At 38.3% G+C, this 17,741-nt stretch overlaps 1 protein-coding gene across 1 annotated transcript in view; it reads left to right on the forward strand.

Moving 5' to 3' along the window:
* The first annotated feature begins 7,906 nt into the window (after nucleotides 1–7,906).
* Nucleotides 7,907–17,741, forward strand: part of LOC119727333 (calcium uptake protein 3, mitochondrial-like) — a 35,505-nt gene continuing 25,670 nt past the window's right edge. The window contains exons 1-5 of the mRNA XM_038199186.1: nucleotides 7,907–8,013; nucleotides 8,490–8,537; nucleotides 9,406–9,488; nucleotides 10,002–10,091; nucleotides 15,822–15,863. Of these exons, the coding sequence (XP_038055114.1) occupies nucleotides 7,947–8,013; nucleotides 8,490–8,537; nucleotides 9,406–9,488; nucleotides 10,002–10,091; nucleotides 15,822–15,863 (330 nt within the window). The 5' untranslated portion in view covers nucleotides 7,907–7,946. The remainder of the gene's footprint in view (nucleotides 8,014–8,489; nucleotides 8,538–9,405; nucleotides 9,489–10,001; nucleotides 10,092–15,821; nucleotides 15,864–17,741) is intronic.

Raw genomic sequence — 17,741 nt, forward strand, 5'->3', positions numbered from 1 at the left:
TGAAATTTCCCTACCCTGACTCCGTGAACCAAAAAGTTGATTTGACTGGTGCTTCCATCATGCACCATCGAGATTAAGTGGAGCTTCCATGTGGTGCTAATCTTTAACTTTAATTTCCAGTAATCACAAAAAAAATCCACTAAAGACTCACACAAGGACACAGAGATATAGATTTTTTTCAATAGTTGTAATCATGCTTCACTCTACCGTTATTTTTGTTTTTCATCAGTGAGCCCCCAAATTTACTGCCTTGTTGGTTGTTATTATGAGATAAAGTAGATTGCTTCTGGTTCCAATTTCCAATGGACGCTCTTAGTGTTATGTGTCAATTGATGACTCAGTCTCCTGTGTGAGACGACTGGAAGGATTTTACTGAGCAGTATCCTTTGGGGTAAACTAAGCGTGTTTCCACTCATATCGGCCTTTATGTGCAGTGAAATCAGAGGGAATAATCCCGCGGAGTTAATCCCCTAACTCAACACACTTGTCATGAGGGCTTAAAATCATCATTTCCTAACTGTGATGAGGGCTAATGTGTTATTCATGCATCATCATCTTCATTTTAAATTAACCAAAAGGAATCTTAAAGGGCCCATGTAATGTAATTTTTATCAATGCAGTCCTTGAAAATGCACCTTTGTGTCCCGTTCAACCCTGTTTTCAATTTACATTTTGCCATTTTTTAGGGTATTTTGGTGCCTTTTTGGTTTTGATGCCAATGCAAATTTCTCTATTCATGAGCAAAATTGTGATGTCATTTATGGGCAGAAATGTCAATTTAACAGTTGTTTCTGGACCAAAAGTTGCCAGAATTTTGGATACTTTGCTGTTGTAGATTTTACTTTTCTTTTGTGATTCGTTGTTGTGTCAGTACATGGCAGTAAGCCAGTGAGTTTTCTCACAAATCTTTTCAATGAGCCAATTTTGAGTTTACAATTTGAACAGAAAACCCATAGAGTGAACATTACCTTCCTGAAATGACATCACAGCAACAGTACCCTCATTTGTCTGGAAAAGCTTGGAAATAAACAAGTGCACTTTTCGATAAGATTAACCAAAAAAGGAAAGTCAAAAACTTTTCATACATTTAAGAGGAGTAGAAAGTTGCATCATGCTTCTAAGAAAAATCCATTGCTTGGGCCCTTTATGCAGAAACACCAAGATTGTATGTTAAATTGCCCATGTTGAGAATGTGTACAAGACTTGGTCAAGCGATCAGTAGTTTTCTCTATATATACGCTTTGTGCTAGGACAACCCGTTTTTGTGTTAACCTAACAATGTTAATAACAAGACCAACTCAGATCAAGATTTGCCAACATGAATGATGGCTTATTTTAATGTATTTAAGTTGTAAAGAAGTTTTAGCGTGAAAATGGGCCAAAATGGGTGAAATGTCCCATCACTTACTTGTAAGCCATGACAACATCTATACAGTTCATCTTTCTGCAAAGATCTGGGCAATCAATCCCCCCACCCCACCAACCCCCCCCCCCCCAAAAAAAATCCCCAAAGCCCAGTTGCAGTAGCATACACAAATCCTCCTTGTCTTCCTTTTAGTTGAAGCATAGAGCAAGGAACAGCTCTATGGTTGAAGGAGTTGGCGCCAATAGTTCAAACTTCATAATCTGTACAGTAGCATTGAAATTGGAGCAGTCATGTTTACTAAGAAAACTGACTGGGCTCCGCCAGCTAATGCTCTGACTAAGTCAGGTGCGTCACTTATTAGTGTTACCACAAAAGCACATGCAGAAAGCTTTTTTGGTTACTGAATGTAGCAAATTTCTTTAGGGAGCGGGGATGCGACAGGAGGGGCTGTTTATTTTGCTTGGAGGTAAAATGGAGAAACCACATCCATGAAGGAGGGGGGGGGGTGGAGGTTGAGGGGGGGATGTAATGCTAAGTGTCTTCGTGTAAATGTCTGTTCGTCTCATAATACTCAGTTGCAATGAACTCGGTTTATGGAGGGGTAGTAAGTACAGGGACAAGTGCATATAAAGAAATCTAAAAAATTAAGACGGCCTCACATTCCGATCTCAACAAGATCTTTAGAGAAAAAAAAGAGCCCCAAAACTTGCCTCTTATGAAGATCTTGTTAAGACCGGAACGTCAGGCCACTTTCAATTTTTAGATTCGTACAATCCAATCAGAAAACAGTTTGCAGCAGTCTTATTCATTTACAAAAAGAAAAATCACGACGGAAGAACATTAAAAGAAAATGTGTTTTCAGTGTTTTTCAAATCTAGTCTTTTGAGATAAACAAATTTGGAAATATTGTCTTTCTTTTGACAGCAATTTATTTCTCCAAGCAGATATGTAGGGCACGGTAATAGGACCCAAGCCTCTGCATGTTCCAAGTTAACTTTCTTTGATCTTCCCCCGCACTGTGAGCAACCTATCAAGTGTGACCACAGTTACGTGTGTGTACACACACATACACCACCGCAAACCGCACTGAAGGCTCCTATCTACCGACAGGAAATATTAATTTAGGAAAAGCTGTCGGCTCCCTGCAGTGTTGCCAACGATGGAGGGGATTTGTTCAGTTTTTTTCCCCTCTTTTTTTTTTGCGTGGGAGATGATGAGCTTTTCTTTTCCCAGTTGCAAATCTATCGGTCAGTATTGATCATGACGTTGGTTGCCACACTGGATTAGACAAACGTGCCCTCAGCACGCCATATTAAATTATTTCCCCAAAATATACTTTTTTTAAGGTCTTTTTTTGTCCCCAGCAGTGAAATCACCTGAAAATATCTTCTCCTGGTTGTTCACAAACATGACAAAGTTTTATGTGGTTCCAGACTCCAGTAAGCTCCGTCGATATCATAATTTTCATTAATCGATATATCGGAAATCCAATTTCGAGAATATTGGACATATCGATTATCCTTGGGATTGATTATCCCAGGTAAAAGTTAAAGACCGTAAAACGTTAAAGATGACACTTTGATTAAAAAAATACCAACTCTAACTCCCAATTTACCACGGCTTTCTCTTGAGCATATTGCTAAAACTTTTTAAAACAAATCTCAGCACAGAGAGTTTGTCCAGAACGGGTGGTTTCTTTTGAGCTTTTACATTTAGGGGGACCGCGAATTCCAGCAAACGCAGAACACAAAGCTACGCCGCTTGGCATCTCGCGATGTTTATATTTTGAGTCACAAGCACAAATTTCCGCCGAGTTTTATTTCACTATAGTACAGCAAACGTTAAACACAAAGTAAAAGCACAAACGGGAGATTATTTTGACAATTAATTTTCGATATCATTCCTCAATATAAAAAATTGTGATATTTCGATATGATTACAAAATTGCTATCGGCAATATCGATATCAAAATAATATCGAATAATTGAGTAATATCGACGGTGCTTACCTTAGTTGCAGTCTCTCACACATTTAAGTGTTGCTGATGGACAGTACTTGTTTGTTTTAGGTTTACTTGATAGGTTCAAGTTTACTTGATTGGTTCAGGTAGTTTATTTAAGGTTTACTAAATAATTTAAATTACAAAGACAAACAACAATATGAAGTCATTTTTTACCCACCTACGCAACACAGCTTGTGCGCTATACAGGTTTATTTTTGGACCTTCCTCCCACCGTCTTCCGTTTGTGTAATTGGGAAATAAATCTATTGATAAGTCAAACCCGCTAATAAAAATGAGGTACATCTAAGGGACTGGCATATTGCATTAAAAAGGATTAGCAATCACCTTAGCAATACTTTTGTGATCATCAATAATTACACACAATTTGTTTTACAGATTGCACTGATTTTTCTCTGTGATGTATTTTTTTCACTCCACCAAAGAACTGTATTGATCAGTTGCTTTAATTCCCACCCCCTCTCCCCCCACCCCCGCTTCAGTATAGTGAGTTGCATAAGAGCAATTCCAAGGTAACTTTCGTTTCATTTTTAGGCTCTTTTATATGCACTAAAGAGTCTCGCTACTTAATTTTTATAACTGTCCGAATTTGTTTAAAATTTGAACACTGTAACATCTATCTGTTTGAACATATGAACACAAACTGGGAAAGCTTCTTTTTGGGGGGCGGGGAGGGGGTGGCAACAGTTAAAACTTTGGTAAATTTTGTAAGATGAAAAGGACATGCATATTTTTTTGGAGGTCTTGATTCAAAAGTCTCCTCATACTGGACATGCATTGATAAAAGTAATGTATAGCATTTATTTGCTGGTGAAGTGAAGACACTCATTTGAAATTAGCTTGAAAATGTTTGATGTGTTCAGACCTTAATAGAGAGACCAAGCATTTTATAATTATCGGCATTTTGTGCCAAGTTGAATCAATCAAGTGACTGTTTTCAACAGTTACGAGCTCCCAGCCTACATAAAGCAGGATTGACTGGCTGTGACTGTTTATGTAACCTGATACAGTTATGCTTTGACTGTAGGTGATTGATAAGCCAGCTGTGCCTACTTCCTGCCTGCTTTTGTCTGTTGACTGAATTTGACTAGTCAGAGTGCTTGCTTTATCTGATATGATCTGACTGTTATTAACTAGCCTGTGTAAAAAGCATGGCAGGGGAAGAGTATTGATTTTTTTGACTGTCTGTGACTGTTCAAATAGCAATAGGGGTAATGGGTCCTGAATAAGCACTTTTTCCTCTGAATGGTCATTGAAAACTTCTCAGTTAACGGCACATCTGTTCAAAAAGTTTACAGTTGCAAGAATGGTACGCCCAAGTTTGGTATGTATATCTCTTCAGGCAATCAGAAGAGATCCACCATTTCAGATAAGAAAAAATGGATTGTGTTACCATCTTACTAAAAAGGAAAGGGTTTGGTGAAGAGTATATACTTTGTTTACTGAGAGTGCATTGTCATTTCTCTGGAGACAGAATTCTGTGGACTTGCTCGTCTTATAGCCTCATAACTCTGTATTTATGAACCCGTAAAACTCTAGTCAGGTTGGTCATTACTTACACATTGGAACGCCTCCGCTTTGTGCGCAGTTGACGCCTTCCGCTAAATAGAGCGTCACACGTTGTGTTGAAACTGTCGCTGTAATTTGTGAGTGCACACATAAAGCCCATATTAAACAAACTGAGAGGAGGCCCCATTGTCTCCTGGCGGTGTCGCAGACGTAATAAATTCAGAGACGCGGAGATGCTCTCGCATCTCTTTGGGGAACCCGCCCACGTCCCAAGCAAATAGGGAGTTAGATGCCATCGGTCACAGAGAATTGGTTTTTGCGGTAAATAATTGCTCTTCCCTCCTAATTGTGTTTGCGCTTGTGCCGTTATCTCAAGGATGTAGAACTTCTCCCGATCCCTGCACTTTGAAAGTGCTGTCTTGAATCCAGAGAGAGAGAACCGATACAAAAACCAAAGAGTGTCTATTGATTCTAGGGTATTGGTGGACAAACACAATCGGTTGATGACGACGATGCTGATGTCATAGTCTGACTTGTACGGTATTCATGAGGATTTGATCGGGAGCTTACATACACGCTTCAAGATTTCATAAGACCCTGTCTTAATGTAACATCTTCTGCTGTACTTTATTGGTGGTGTAATCTTCATGTGAAAATTGGAATTTTGTGTGCTTTCTTCCTTGACAAAAATACTCACTTTATTTTAATAATGGGTGTCAGAGAACATTTTGTGGTTGTAAAGCAACAAACCATTGGATTTGATGATAGGCATTCAGAAAGATTCTCATTTTTTTCTTTCAATACGTACTTTACTAGTTTTTCCGTAGGTTTTCATGTTTAGGTTTAACTGCATTGGTCCAACTGTCCGTGTGTACTTCTTGTTTCTGTTCTGTGGTAGTCCATCCAAGGCATCTCGCCACAAGCCTAGGCTTCTAGAAGATGCCTCCATCCCTATATTTTCCCTTCTTACACCTTTACGACAATTCCATTTACTTATTCATGTGTTCTCTGCTTATATTTTGCATTTGGTATGGAAATAAATGTGAGGTTGATTTAAATGGAATTGAATTTGAAATGAATTTGAAGTCAGAAGAATAGACCTTTGAATCTGCAGACAATTTCTCATTCCATTGAATCGGCCAAAACTTCTAAGACTGTTTCTGAATTGAATCTATTTGCCCTGCCTTTGCCTTACATATAGAGGCAGTTATACTGCCCTCATGTGGTAGTACTGTTTGCAACTTTTCCACAGTATGGGTGCATTCGAGTAGCTCACCCGGATTGACTCGGGTTAGCCCTGTGCCAGTCGAGTAACTCTGACGTCATTCTCGGGGCTCACCCTGATCAGCCACCCCAGACCCTGCTCATGGAGCAGAGTCACCGGTGGAAATACATCACAAGAAGCAGACAAATATGGCGGTCGGATAGCGGAAATCTCAAGTGGACTTAAAAATTAACTTTATTTGAAGACTAAGTGTAACCATTTATTGAGTTCATTGCGACTGTTGAGGCTGTAGTTCCAGCCCAAGTTTTTTTAGTTTTGCAATTGACTGAAAAGCAGTAAATCTCAAACTAAGACCCAGTCCGAAACGGACGTTTTGTCAGTGGCTAAGGCCGTTGCTACGGACATGACGTGAGGATCGTGATTGCCCACGGTTGAGCGTTTGATTAGCCCGGCTGCATGGCTAACCCGTCTGCCTTAAACCGAGTCAATCTGGGTGAGCTACGTGAACGCACCCTATGTGAGCTTCACTTCAAAACTCAGTGGTTGTTTCTGCATAATGTCCACATTACCATGTGCTAGCCAAGTTTACAGTACATGCATTCTTCCTGTTCAAAAGTCATGACAATGCAAAACATTACAAAACAGCAAATTGTAACTGATAAGTCATTAAACTTTCCATCAATGTGTATCTAGCCATCACGAATTAATTTCTCCTTCTTATCACTTGACTGACATTTACTACATGTTTACATTCGGGTATCATTTACCTTCCCTCACACATTACGGTGGCTTTACTTCCAACCCCCAGACCAATGTCTTGTTAATTGAAGTCTTTGCCGGCTTTTTTACGGAGCTGACCTAAATGTCAGATTAGTACACTGTGACGTATTCACCGCCTATATTGTGACAGGTAATTAACCTCCTTGGTAAATGTCAAAGATAATGACGCACATTTCATAACGCGTGCTCACTAACCCATCTCCTAGATTATGTGTTTGTTTGTGTGGGGAGGTAGCCGTCTTGGTGTAATTAAGTTTCATCATTATTGGGCAGTGTTAACACTTAGTCTTGATTAAACTCCTGGTGTTTTTCCCCCCTCAAAAACAGGTTCTTGAAATACTCACTGGATTGAGTCCGGTGATTAAAGCGTCAGTCTCGTGCCTTCTTTGATTAACTAGACTGGTGGTGAAGGGCTTTTTCACACATCTGACCTTTACAAGCAATATCAAATGTAGAGCCCGAATATACCGAATATTCGATTATTCGATCATCAACCAAACATTCCAATAGCTTTTAACCGCTTTAAAGATTCGAAGAAAAAAAATTTACGCTCATACTCACACCACTGTTACTTTATCATTGTGGCGTTTTATTGTCAGGTGCCACTTTTTTGTCCGGAAACTTTTTGTCGACGGCGTTGTTGTTTCTATCCTTTTAGCAGTTTAAAGTCCTTGACAGATAATTATATAATACAGCCGACCATCGTTGGAAATTGATACAAAAATTCAACTTTTTTTGAAAATAACAGCACACCAGGTGCCATGATTTCACAGGATGCTTGAGTCTATGATTCACTTTAATACAGAAGGTATTTCATAATAATTACAGGTAGTTTTGTTTTTTGATGATTGCAAGTTGTATATTGGCTTCAAGTGACATGTTGGACAATAAGGGACGACTGCCCAACATGGACGAAATTGAAGATGCTTACAGATTTGGACTGGGTTAGAATCTTAGATTGCTAATCTTTTTATTCCTTCTTTTTTTTGGGTCTTATTTCAGCTCGGATTGGCCGTTTCAAACTTCAGGCAGAGAAAGTGAAATTCATGCTGAATAACACCCCATCCAAGAAAAAGGGCTCCTCTCAACTCTTCCGATCATTTCTGGACAAAGGTAATTTCTAAAAAGAAAAGAAAAAAGAAGAAGTTGGTATTGCTGTGGGGGGGGGGGGGGGGGTTTACCATCCCCCCTCTTGTTACTCTTAAGAAAATTCTTTATTTAGTACACAATTGCATCCAAAGGATATTATGGCAAATGAGTACTTTTTACATCAGACATTACTGATATACAAGCCTTAATTTCCCAATAGAGGGCGCTATTCATTGTAAGGGGATGATCATGACTTGGGCAAAGTGGTGCATTTCTCTGATGTTGGGTATTTTTTATTTGATTGAACTTGAAGCATTTTCAATTATTGGGAGACCATCTACTCCATAAATAGAATAAAGAGTTCTTTGCTCTTAAATTGTTCCAATATTGTACTGATTAAACCATATTATAGCTGCTACTTTGAGTTGGTTTCATGGGAATTATGTACTGGTGCAACATCCAATTTTTACACTGTTAACTTTTTCGTCACTTCCGTACAGGTATCATCTCCTACACTGAATACCTGTTCCTGTTGTGCATACTGACAAGTAAGTATGATTCCCGGGGGCAGTGAAACAAACAAACAAACAAACAAACAAACTGACGTATTTCTGTTTATTGGGACTGTAAAGAGAAGTGGTTCTGGGAAAAACCAAAGATGATAACTCAGTTAACTCACAACGTAGTAAACTTAGTTGAGTTAACTAAAGTTGAGTTAACTTAGTTGAGTTAACGTAGTTGAGTTAACGTAGTTGAGTTAACGTAGTTGAGTTAACTTAGTTGAGTTAACTTAGTTGAGTTAACTTAGTTGAGTTAACGTAGTTGAGTTAACGTAGTTGAGTTACCTTAGTAGAGTTAACAGTTGAGTTAACTTAGTGAAATTAACTTGCGTGGATATGATTAAACACCTCTGCTTCTTTCCAGAACCACTTCTTATTTCAGATCCAGTTACTTCACAAGGTGTATCCACCATATAGTAAAGTCTGTCACAAGCCAATATGGCCCATCAGGCTGGCATTTATTTCAGGTTTTCATGGCAATGAGACAACCGAGAATATTCCTATGCCCCCTGGCCAGGATGCCTGTCCATCCAAGGTTACTGCCCAGCTAATGCCGGTACTCCTGGGTGGAGAGAGGCAAGTCTGGGTGAAGTGGCAAGTCTGGGTAAAGTGGCTTGCCCAAGGACACAACAAATGACCAGCGGGTGGATAGGAACCACTAATAATGAGTCATGAACCCTAACCACTAGGCCACAAGCCACCATATAAAGCCTCAAATATCATTTAAGTATCCACAATGAAATGCATTGTGTTAGCACCTCCAACTTTAGTTATTGCCGTTTAGATTTGTTGTATATGATGATGTCATGTATAATGATGACCCTGCTTAAATTCATCTTTTTGTTTTTTTTCTCAGAACCCAAGGCAGGATATGAGGTGGCATTCAAGATGTTTGATCGGGATGGAAACAACAAAATAGACCGCCGAGAATTTCTTCTGGTAACATTCTGAACTTAAATTTAGCTCTCCGTTTTCTTGCCTCTTTGTGTTACTGGCTCATCAGTCAAATATATGTGAATAAATTCCAAAACTTCAAGCGCTGGAGAAAGGCATTATATCTTTTGGCATCTTTTTTATGACAGAAAAATATGCTGGCAAAAAAATTCTGGCAAATGTTTGGGCTGAAATAGCTGTAAAATTGAGGGCTCTGCCTGAACTGACATCACACTTTTGCTCATGAATAATGATTCACATTGGCCATAAAAACCAAAAAAGCACCAAAATGCCCCTAAAAATAGCAAGCTGAAAATTGAAAATAAGGTTAAATGGGACACAAAGGTGCATTTACAAGGGCTGCATTAAAAAAAATTACATTACGTGGGCCATTTAAACCACGCATTAGAAGATCGGTTGAGAATATGATCAGTGATGTGTTAAATATCTTCAGTTGATCAGGCTGGTTTATGGAGGAAAATGTTCCCATTTCTTGATTTTTTTCCTTTTTTTCTGCAGATGGAGGAGATATTCCGCAAAAAGACAGAGAGTGAAAAGGGCAACGATTTTGTGAGTTTACTAACCAAATCCCGCGAACCACTTGAATCCGTATGTATTGTGCTCCTCTTTTGCAGTGTGCACACGGCAGGCCTCTGTGTTTTGACTGCTAGACTCATGCATTGTTAGCGTGATGGTTTGTTTCATATTTTTAAAGGAAAGTTGTATTTTTCTTGCTGATATCCTCTAACTTTTAAACATTTTTAATAAAAATATGCTTATTGGACTTTAACTACAAGCTGTTATCTCAAAAAAAAAATTGATAAGTTTATTGTGCACTACTTTTTTATGCATGAACTGCTTGCATGAAAAGAAATGGTTACACTATGACAGCACATTCAGCAGGTGTATGGCCTTTTATTAAGCAGCAGTATTTCTTAAGTTTTGTTCCGCACAATATATATCTTTCTTGTGGGGTTTTTCTGTTTGGTTAACACTTTCATTTCTGACACTGATATCAAACTAACATATTGTCTTTGTTATTGAATCTCACAGAGTTGAACTGCGCACTGACAATATTGTGTTGCCCTTTTGTGAAGCGTTTTGGGAGCTTTTGCTATCTTGTTTTTACAACTTCTTTTTCCGCAACGTTGGAGTGTGCGATGCTTTTTGTGCGTCTGTAACAGTCAGTGAACACCAGGCTTTGTGTGTGCCACTTTTTGTTTGTTTGGATGAATATAAATTGCTGTTTGGTAAGGCTGTCCTGAGTGTACCGAATATTCGAATATTCGATCACCAACGGAATATTAGAATAGCTTTTTGCCACTATAAAAAGTCAAAAACAAACAAACTACGCTCATACACTCAAGACTGAAATGTTATTTTATCATAAAGTTGCGGCGCTTTATTGTCAGGTGCCGTTTTTTTTGTCGACGGTAACTTTTTTGTCAACAGCGGCTCATTGTTCCCATCCTTTTAGCAGGTTAAAGCCCTTGACAGATAAAATACTTACAGCAAAACACTCCAGCGCCCTCTATCGATCGCCGCACGCCCCTTTTAACAAGCGCGCTCTGCATGCAACTTCTGACTAGCACGGCATGCAAGTTGCAGCTGGCAGTTTCGAATATCCGAATATTCGGTCAGACACAGTCTCGGGTAATCGAATACTAAATTATTCGAAAATGGACAGCCCTACTGTTTTGTTGTAAGCTGGAATGGTTGTATCTGAACAATTCTCATATCATCAGATATGAATTCTTGTATCTGCTCACTGGTTCAAACATGCTAAAGGCCTTTTCACACTGTCCAAAATCTCCGGGTTGGAACCGGTTCCAACCCCGAGATTTTTTTCAACCCTTTTCCCACTTCTAAAATTTCAACCCGGTTCCGACCCGGGTAGAGTGCTCTAGCCGGATCGAAATCAACCCTGGGAGGGACCAGGGTTGAAAATCTCAACCCGGATCGAAATTGCATTTTTCGGCGTGAACCGTGTCGAAAATGATAGTGTGAACCGCCCCGGGTTGAGTCACTCACGGCCGATCCGTGTTGAGTTGAGGCCAACATTTTACCGAAAATCTGACACGCCGTGCATAATATTTCCCTCCACCACTATCGCCGTCACAAACACCGATCCCGAAACAATCGCTCCCTAATTATCATCCAATAATGTATCGGTGTATGGAGCATCCTTTACCGAGTCTGGGCTTGTATTAGGTCCGCAAAATGTACCCCAAAAATGTACATTTCTAATGTTAAATAGAATGAATCGTCTAACGAAATGACCGGAGCCATTTTGGAAATATTGCACACAGCTGGGCTGGTGTCGTACAAAAATTGGACTCCCAAATTGGATTCGTTTACTCTCTTATTATTGGTCAAACCCTTTCACGTGACAGGTCCTTCTCCTAATAGGCATGCGCAATACTACCAATGAGTCCGTATTTCACAGAGTAGTAAATTCACGCTGCACACCGGCCTGTCCGTAAGCCTCGTGCGCGCAGCAGCCGCGTGCGTCGCAATGCATTATGGGATTGAGAAAATCATCGCAGCGCCCTGTGCCGAATGCGATCCGTGTCGAGAATTTGTAGTGTGAATTCACAGGGGCCGTAGCCGGATTGAAAAAGTTACACGGTTCACGTAGCGGCCGTTCCCGTAAAGGACAGTGTGAACGTCGCGTCTCTCCGATCCGTGTCGAAAAATACTCGGGCTGAACTGGGTTGGATCCGGGTAGGTTTCAACACGGTTCGAAACGGAGATAGTGTGAAAAGGCCTTAAGTGAAGTTACTGTATGCACTATAGAAAGACATTTTCAAAGCTTCAATTTTTTTGGAGCAAATACATTGCACCGCTTTACAGTTTTTTGTTGGCAAATTTTGTTATGCATTTGCTAAGAAAAATTCACTGTCAAGCATTGCTATTTCACTGATTTTTTTATCTTTGGTATGAAATTGTTGTGATACAACCATTTGTTTTGGATTTTTTTTTTATGTCGTTCAGTCATTTTCAGGCATATTTCTTTGCTTCATGAACTGAAGTAGTCATCAAAAGATAAAAAGTGTGCTTTCATTTTTGTCAAGATACTTACCTCTTAGATTTGACGCTTGCATTTTTTTTTGGACTGTATTTTGCTCTTGCCGTGCATCTTTCACCTCTTTTTGTAGTTTTTAAATGATTATTGGAATTCCACCAGGATCCTAATGCAGACACGCATCAAAGTTGTCTGTCAAGTTCCCATCGTGTGTTGATCACTACAGGCTGTGCACAAGCCAACTTTCACTTGTGTTTCTTTTTTCCTTCAACATTTTCAGTTTTCATGTTATGTCATTACCTTTTCTGGTCCTTTCATTCTCATAGACCTGAATTTCTTTAGCTCACGAACTGTTGAAACCGGTTCCCTTTCTAACACAGCCAGCCCAACATCCTTACTAATGCAGTGCACTCATTTACACAAATGAATGAAGTTGGGTCTTTTTTTTCTGCTATTTAGTAGCAGAACATCAAAATAACGGGAGTAGTCAGAGATAGGTGGAGGGGAACACTCCGAAAATCTGCTGTAGTTGTACATGTACTTTTTCCCCTAGATTATAGACTTAGACTTGTAATTCACGTACACCCGTGCGTGCATGCACCTTGTTCATCACGTCCTGTCTCCCGTGAGTTCTGCACAGTCTTAACAGTATAGCGCCCTCTAGCTGTTCTTGCAATTAGAGTCCATATGGTAGATGTGACAGTAGACCTTTTAGAAGTAGAAGTAAAACCAATTAGTACAACAACAGTAGCCATGTCAAGGTGGAATAATATTAATGCACGTTCACAACCTGAAACCATCTATGATTCGTTGCACTTTTGAGTGAGGAAATGAATATATAATTTCAGTTTCCCTGACCTATTATGTCCTTGATGTTGAATGTGCTGGTACTAATCAGTTGATATTTAATGGAAGTGTTATGGAAATGTTCATTCCCAATCATCCATTAGTCAGGATAGCCATTGATTTGCTTACTTACACTTTTTGTCAATCTGCAATTAGAAATGTTCTCCTGCTTACCTATATTGCCTTTCAATTATTTGAATACATTTGTCCTCGACCATATACAAACATTGCCAGTCAGTATCTCAAGAAAAAGGTGTACGTATTAATTTACAGCAGAAAAAAAAATTCACCCATTAATTTCTTTCTTTCCCCCTGGCATTATCGAATCACCAGACTGCCACGACTCCATGCCGTCAAATTTCATGTTTAACCCCAACTATTGCACTTTTCATCTGATAACTGAAAACATTGACTTCCTTTTTTTTCCCTCTCAATTTCCAAACAGCACAACTTTTGTTATTGTATTTGTTCCTGGTTGTTTTTGCAGAGCATTTAACCGACACATCCTAACCCTGTTTTTTTTCTTTCGCCCATGTTCCTTCCCTTTTCCGGGGGGGGCATTTGACTAAACTGGATAAAACTGGTCATAATGTGCATGTAGGTATTCCCTCCGAGATTGCATTATGGTTTTTAACTTGTAATTGTTCATTCTCATTTGCTGCACAATTTGTAGATTTGCATGAATGGGTAGATTCTTCAAAATGTTCAAATTATGGGCGAGAAAGTACACATACCTAAAAATCGGATTTTAAGTTATACACTTATACGGTGCAGTGCTTTTTTTTTTCAAATTTGCTTAAACCTGATATTTAAAAGGAAAACCAAATTATTTTAGGACATTTATCTTCAAAGTTAGCGTTTGCAAAAATGATTTTATGAAAATTTAACATGTAATAGATTTTGGACCCAATTTGACATAAAATGTCAAATTGGGTTTCCATGATCAGCAACGCTGTCCATCCAAAACTGAGGTGTTACTTTCACTGCTGCTGCTTTTATATTTCTCATTCATTCTGCTTGAGCCTCAATTGCTTTTGGTAGTTCCATGCTTTGTAGTTACGCATTGCTAAAAAAAACCTGTGATTTAGCAAAAGAATGGAGTGTAAAAATGTCGCCAAAAAGAAGCTTTACAGTACATGCATTTTATTTGCTGAAGGCGCATGCTCTATTGCATCAGCATACAATGAAAGCTTTTAGATCTCTTTCGATTTTATAAACACAATCATGTGAACAAAAACCCGGTGAAGTTTTGCTTTCAATCCGTGACAAACAATCAATCAAAATTACCATACAATTTTATTGACAACTTCCATTTAATGACAAAGTTCAATCAATGGATTAGTTTTTTAAATTGCAGTTTTTGAAAGACATGAAAATACAGGTTTTTTTCTAGATAACAAAATTTAATCTTGAAAGACTTAATTTTCATTTTTTAGAAAAGACTTCCATATCGTCTGTTGTTTAACATGCTTATAACTTGTCATGCACAGAACTCTTTGAACAAATATTTGTTAGGAAAATTAATTAGTTAAAGCTTCAAAATTTCAATGTCCGAGTGCACTGGAAACAACTGGATTATGTAGCAAATAATAGCTTGCTTTATTTTGTGACACAAAGAACTATCTGGGACTTTTTCTCAATGCCCAAACTTTCCACTGATTATTTTCCAAAGCAGCAATACTAACTCACATCAGTATAAATTCTTCATCCTAACTACAATTAATATCTACCAAACACTGACGTTCACCTTAATAACAACACTTAGTCTTCTTCTGCCTTGCTGTCTAACCTCCATAACAAATATTTCTATAAGTCATTGATTCTCAGTGAACAAAGTCTGTGGCAGATGAATTCACCTTGAAATACCATTGTCACAATATTTACCAGAATTTTCCAACTGCTGTATAGCAAGAAAAATGATTCCTTGGCTAGTTATTAAAACAAAAGTTGTCAAAGGAATTTGACATAATCTGAGAAGGAGAAAGGATTGAAATGCTTACGTTAGTCTAGATGAGTGCCCTAACCCAAGTCTATGGTGATGTGGGGTCAACTTCTCCAGAAATCAAGGGGGTCTTGGGTTCGAACCCCAACTGAGCAAGATGGTGAATTTTTCTCACTAGTCATTGGAAACCAGTGAAAATAGAGGACTGCCTAAAACTATAGTTAGTGAATGGCAGACCCCAAAATAACTTTTACTTTCACATATTTTGTTGTTGATTATAAGGAGTCGCTTTGCAAATAAACTCAAGGGAAATTGATCTATTTTTAAAAAAAAAATTATGTTTATTTCTTTTATTTTATTATTTTTTTTGGTCATCTTGATACTATGATTTAACATCAGCATCTTCTTTTTTTTTTTTGCACTTTGTCATAACCAAGTAGCCCGTGGGTTATTTATTTATTTTTTTTCCTTTTTTTTTCTGGCTTTAATCATTAAACCTCTTTCCTCCGTCGACCTTTCTTCCAAGGGTTCTGGTGAGAGTAGCTCGAGTGGGTCGTCAAGCAAACTGGTATGCATACAAGTCAACATCATTTGATTCCCAAAACCAAGCAAGAGTAGGCCTAATGGACGCCAATTCATCATTCACTAAAACGTAACAAATTGAAAAAAAATCTTTGAAGTAAACGTGATCATCAAAGCTATAATGACATTAAGATGATCGATTGCAAATGGGTGCCCTCCAAACATTAATAATAAATAATGCTTATAAAATGAAAACGCTGCAAATAAAAAAAAAAATTACATACAGATGAATTAGGTCAAGAAATTGATTCTAGATCAAAAAATTGCAGTTGGACCATTTCATGACTTAAGTCTAATCAATCAAACCATTATTGTGCAATATGATAATCCATCCGATGACTTGCTTTAAAGGGCCCATGCAATGTAATTTTTGTTAATGCAATCCTTGAAAATGCACCTTTGTATCCCATTGAACCTTATTTTTCAATTTTCATTTTGCCATTTTCAAAGGTATTTTGGTGCCTATTTGGTTTTTATGCTACTGCTAATTTCCATATTCATGAGCAAAACTGTGATGTCATTTCAGGCAGAAGCCTCAATGTTACAGCTATTTCAGCATCAGAATTTTGGAAGCTTTGCTGTTGAAGATTTTCTTTTCTTTGGGGATTCATTGTTGTGTCAGTACATGGCAGAAAGCCAATGAGCACACCTTTTTTTCACAAATGTTTTCAATGAGCAAATTGTTGGGTTCACAATATTAATTTAAATTCATTGCATGGACCCCTTAAAATACACACACTTAAAAAGTATAATATTCCAAAGACTGCTTTTGGGGAAAGTATCTTGAGTGATTAGGTTTACAGAATGCACAAAACAAACAAAAACCATACATCCTTCGGATGGGACGTTAAGCCGTAGGTCCCGTGTGTTGTGTAATGCACGTTAAAGAACCCAGTAACACTTGTCGCTAAGAGGAGGGGTTTGCCCCGGTGTTTCTGGCAGTGGCAGCAATTATGCGCCTCAGCACCTAGCAAAAAAAGGTGCTACATAATGGGTCTCATAATGTTCATATACTTCATTTACCTGGCTTTGGTTGCATTCTCCCCCAGCGCTTTGTATCCTCTGGCAAAAAGCGGTATATAAATACAGTTATTATTATTATTATTATACATACATGTTTGAGCTCCGCATTTGTCATTGCTAGTGTAATCCTTTCATCCGCTGAGTTTTATTGTAAGGTACATGGAACTTATGACAATTTGCATTAATGTTTCAAATTTCCTTCATGCCTACATGGTTTGCAGTGGCTTTATGCATCAAGTTCTGCAGTCATTTACAGATCCTCCCTGCTAATAAAAATATAATAAATTTTCAAAATCTGTAATGCTTTTCATTATGCTTAAAGGTAATATACAACATTTGCAAATATCAAAAAACAAAACTACCAAATTATTATGAAATACCCTACTTGAATGTAAGTGAATAATAGTCTAAAGCATTCTGTGAAACTATGGAACCCGGTGTGCTGTCATTTGCAAGAAAAGTGGAATTTTTGTATCAATTTCCAACGATGGTCGGCCGACCATCATTGGAGAAAAAAAAAGGCCTTTTTTCAAATACTGCCCTCAGCTTACCAAATTTAGTTACTCCACATTTTGTTTGCAATTGGTTACACATTCGTGTATGGGTGCAAGCCAGCTAGTCTGGTGCCCTGATCTGGCAATTCCCAGACGTCTATAAATTGCTCCGTTTCAACTGAAGTAAGGTCAGGGAACGATCGTGTTTCACAGAGTGTTTTTACTTCTTACGTTGAAAATATAAAATCGCCATCTGTGTAGTCAGCTTTGCCAAAAATATAAATAAAGAATGCCCTTTGTTACACTTTGAGCTGCATTGAAGAAAAGGTATTCAGAAAATAGTTTTT

The sequence above is a fragment of the Patiria miniata genome, unplaced genomic scaffold (genome assembly GCF_015706575.1).
Source record: "Patiria miniata isolate m_02_andy unplaced genomic scaffold, ASM1570657v1 HiC_scaffold_20, whole genome shotgun sequence".
NCBI classification, from domain to species: domain Eukaryota; kingdom Metazoa; phylum Echinodermata; class Asteroidea; order Valvatida; family Asterinidae; genus Patiria; species Patiria miniata.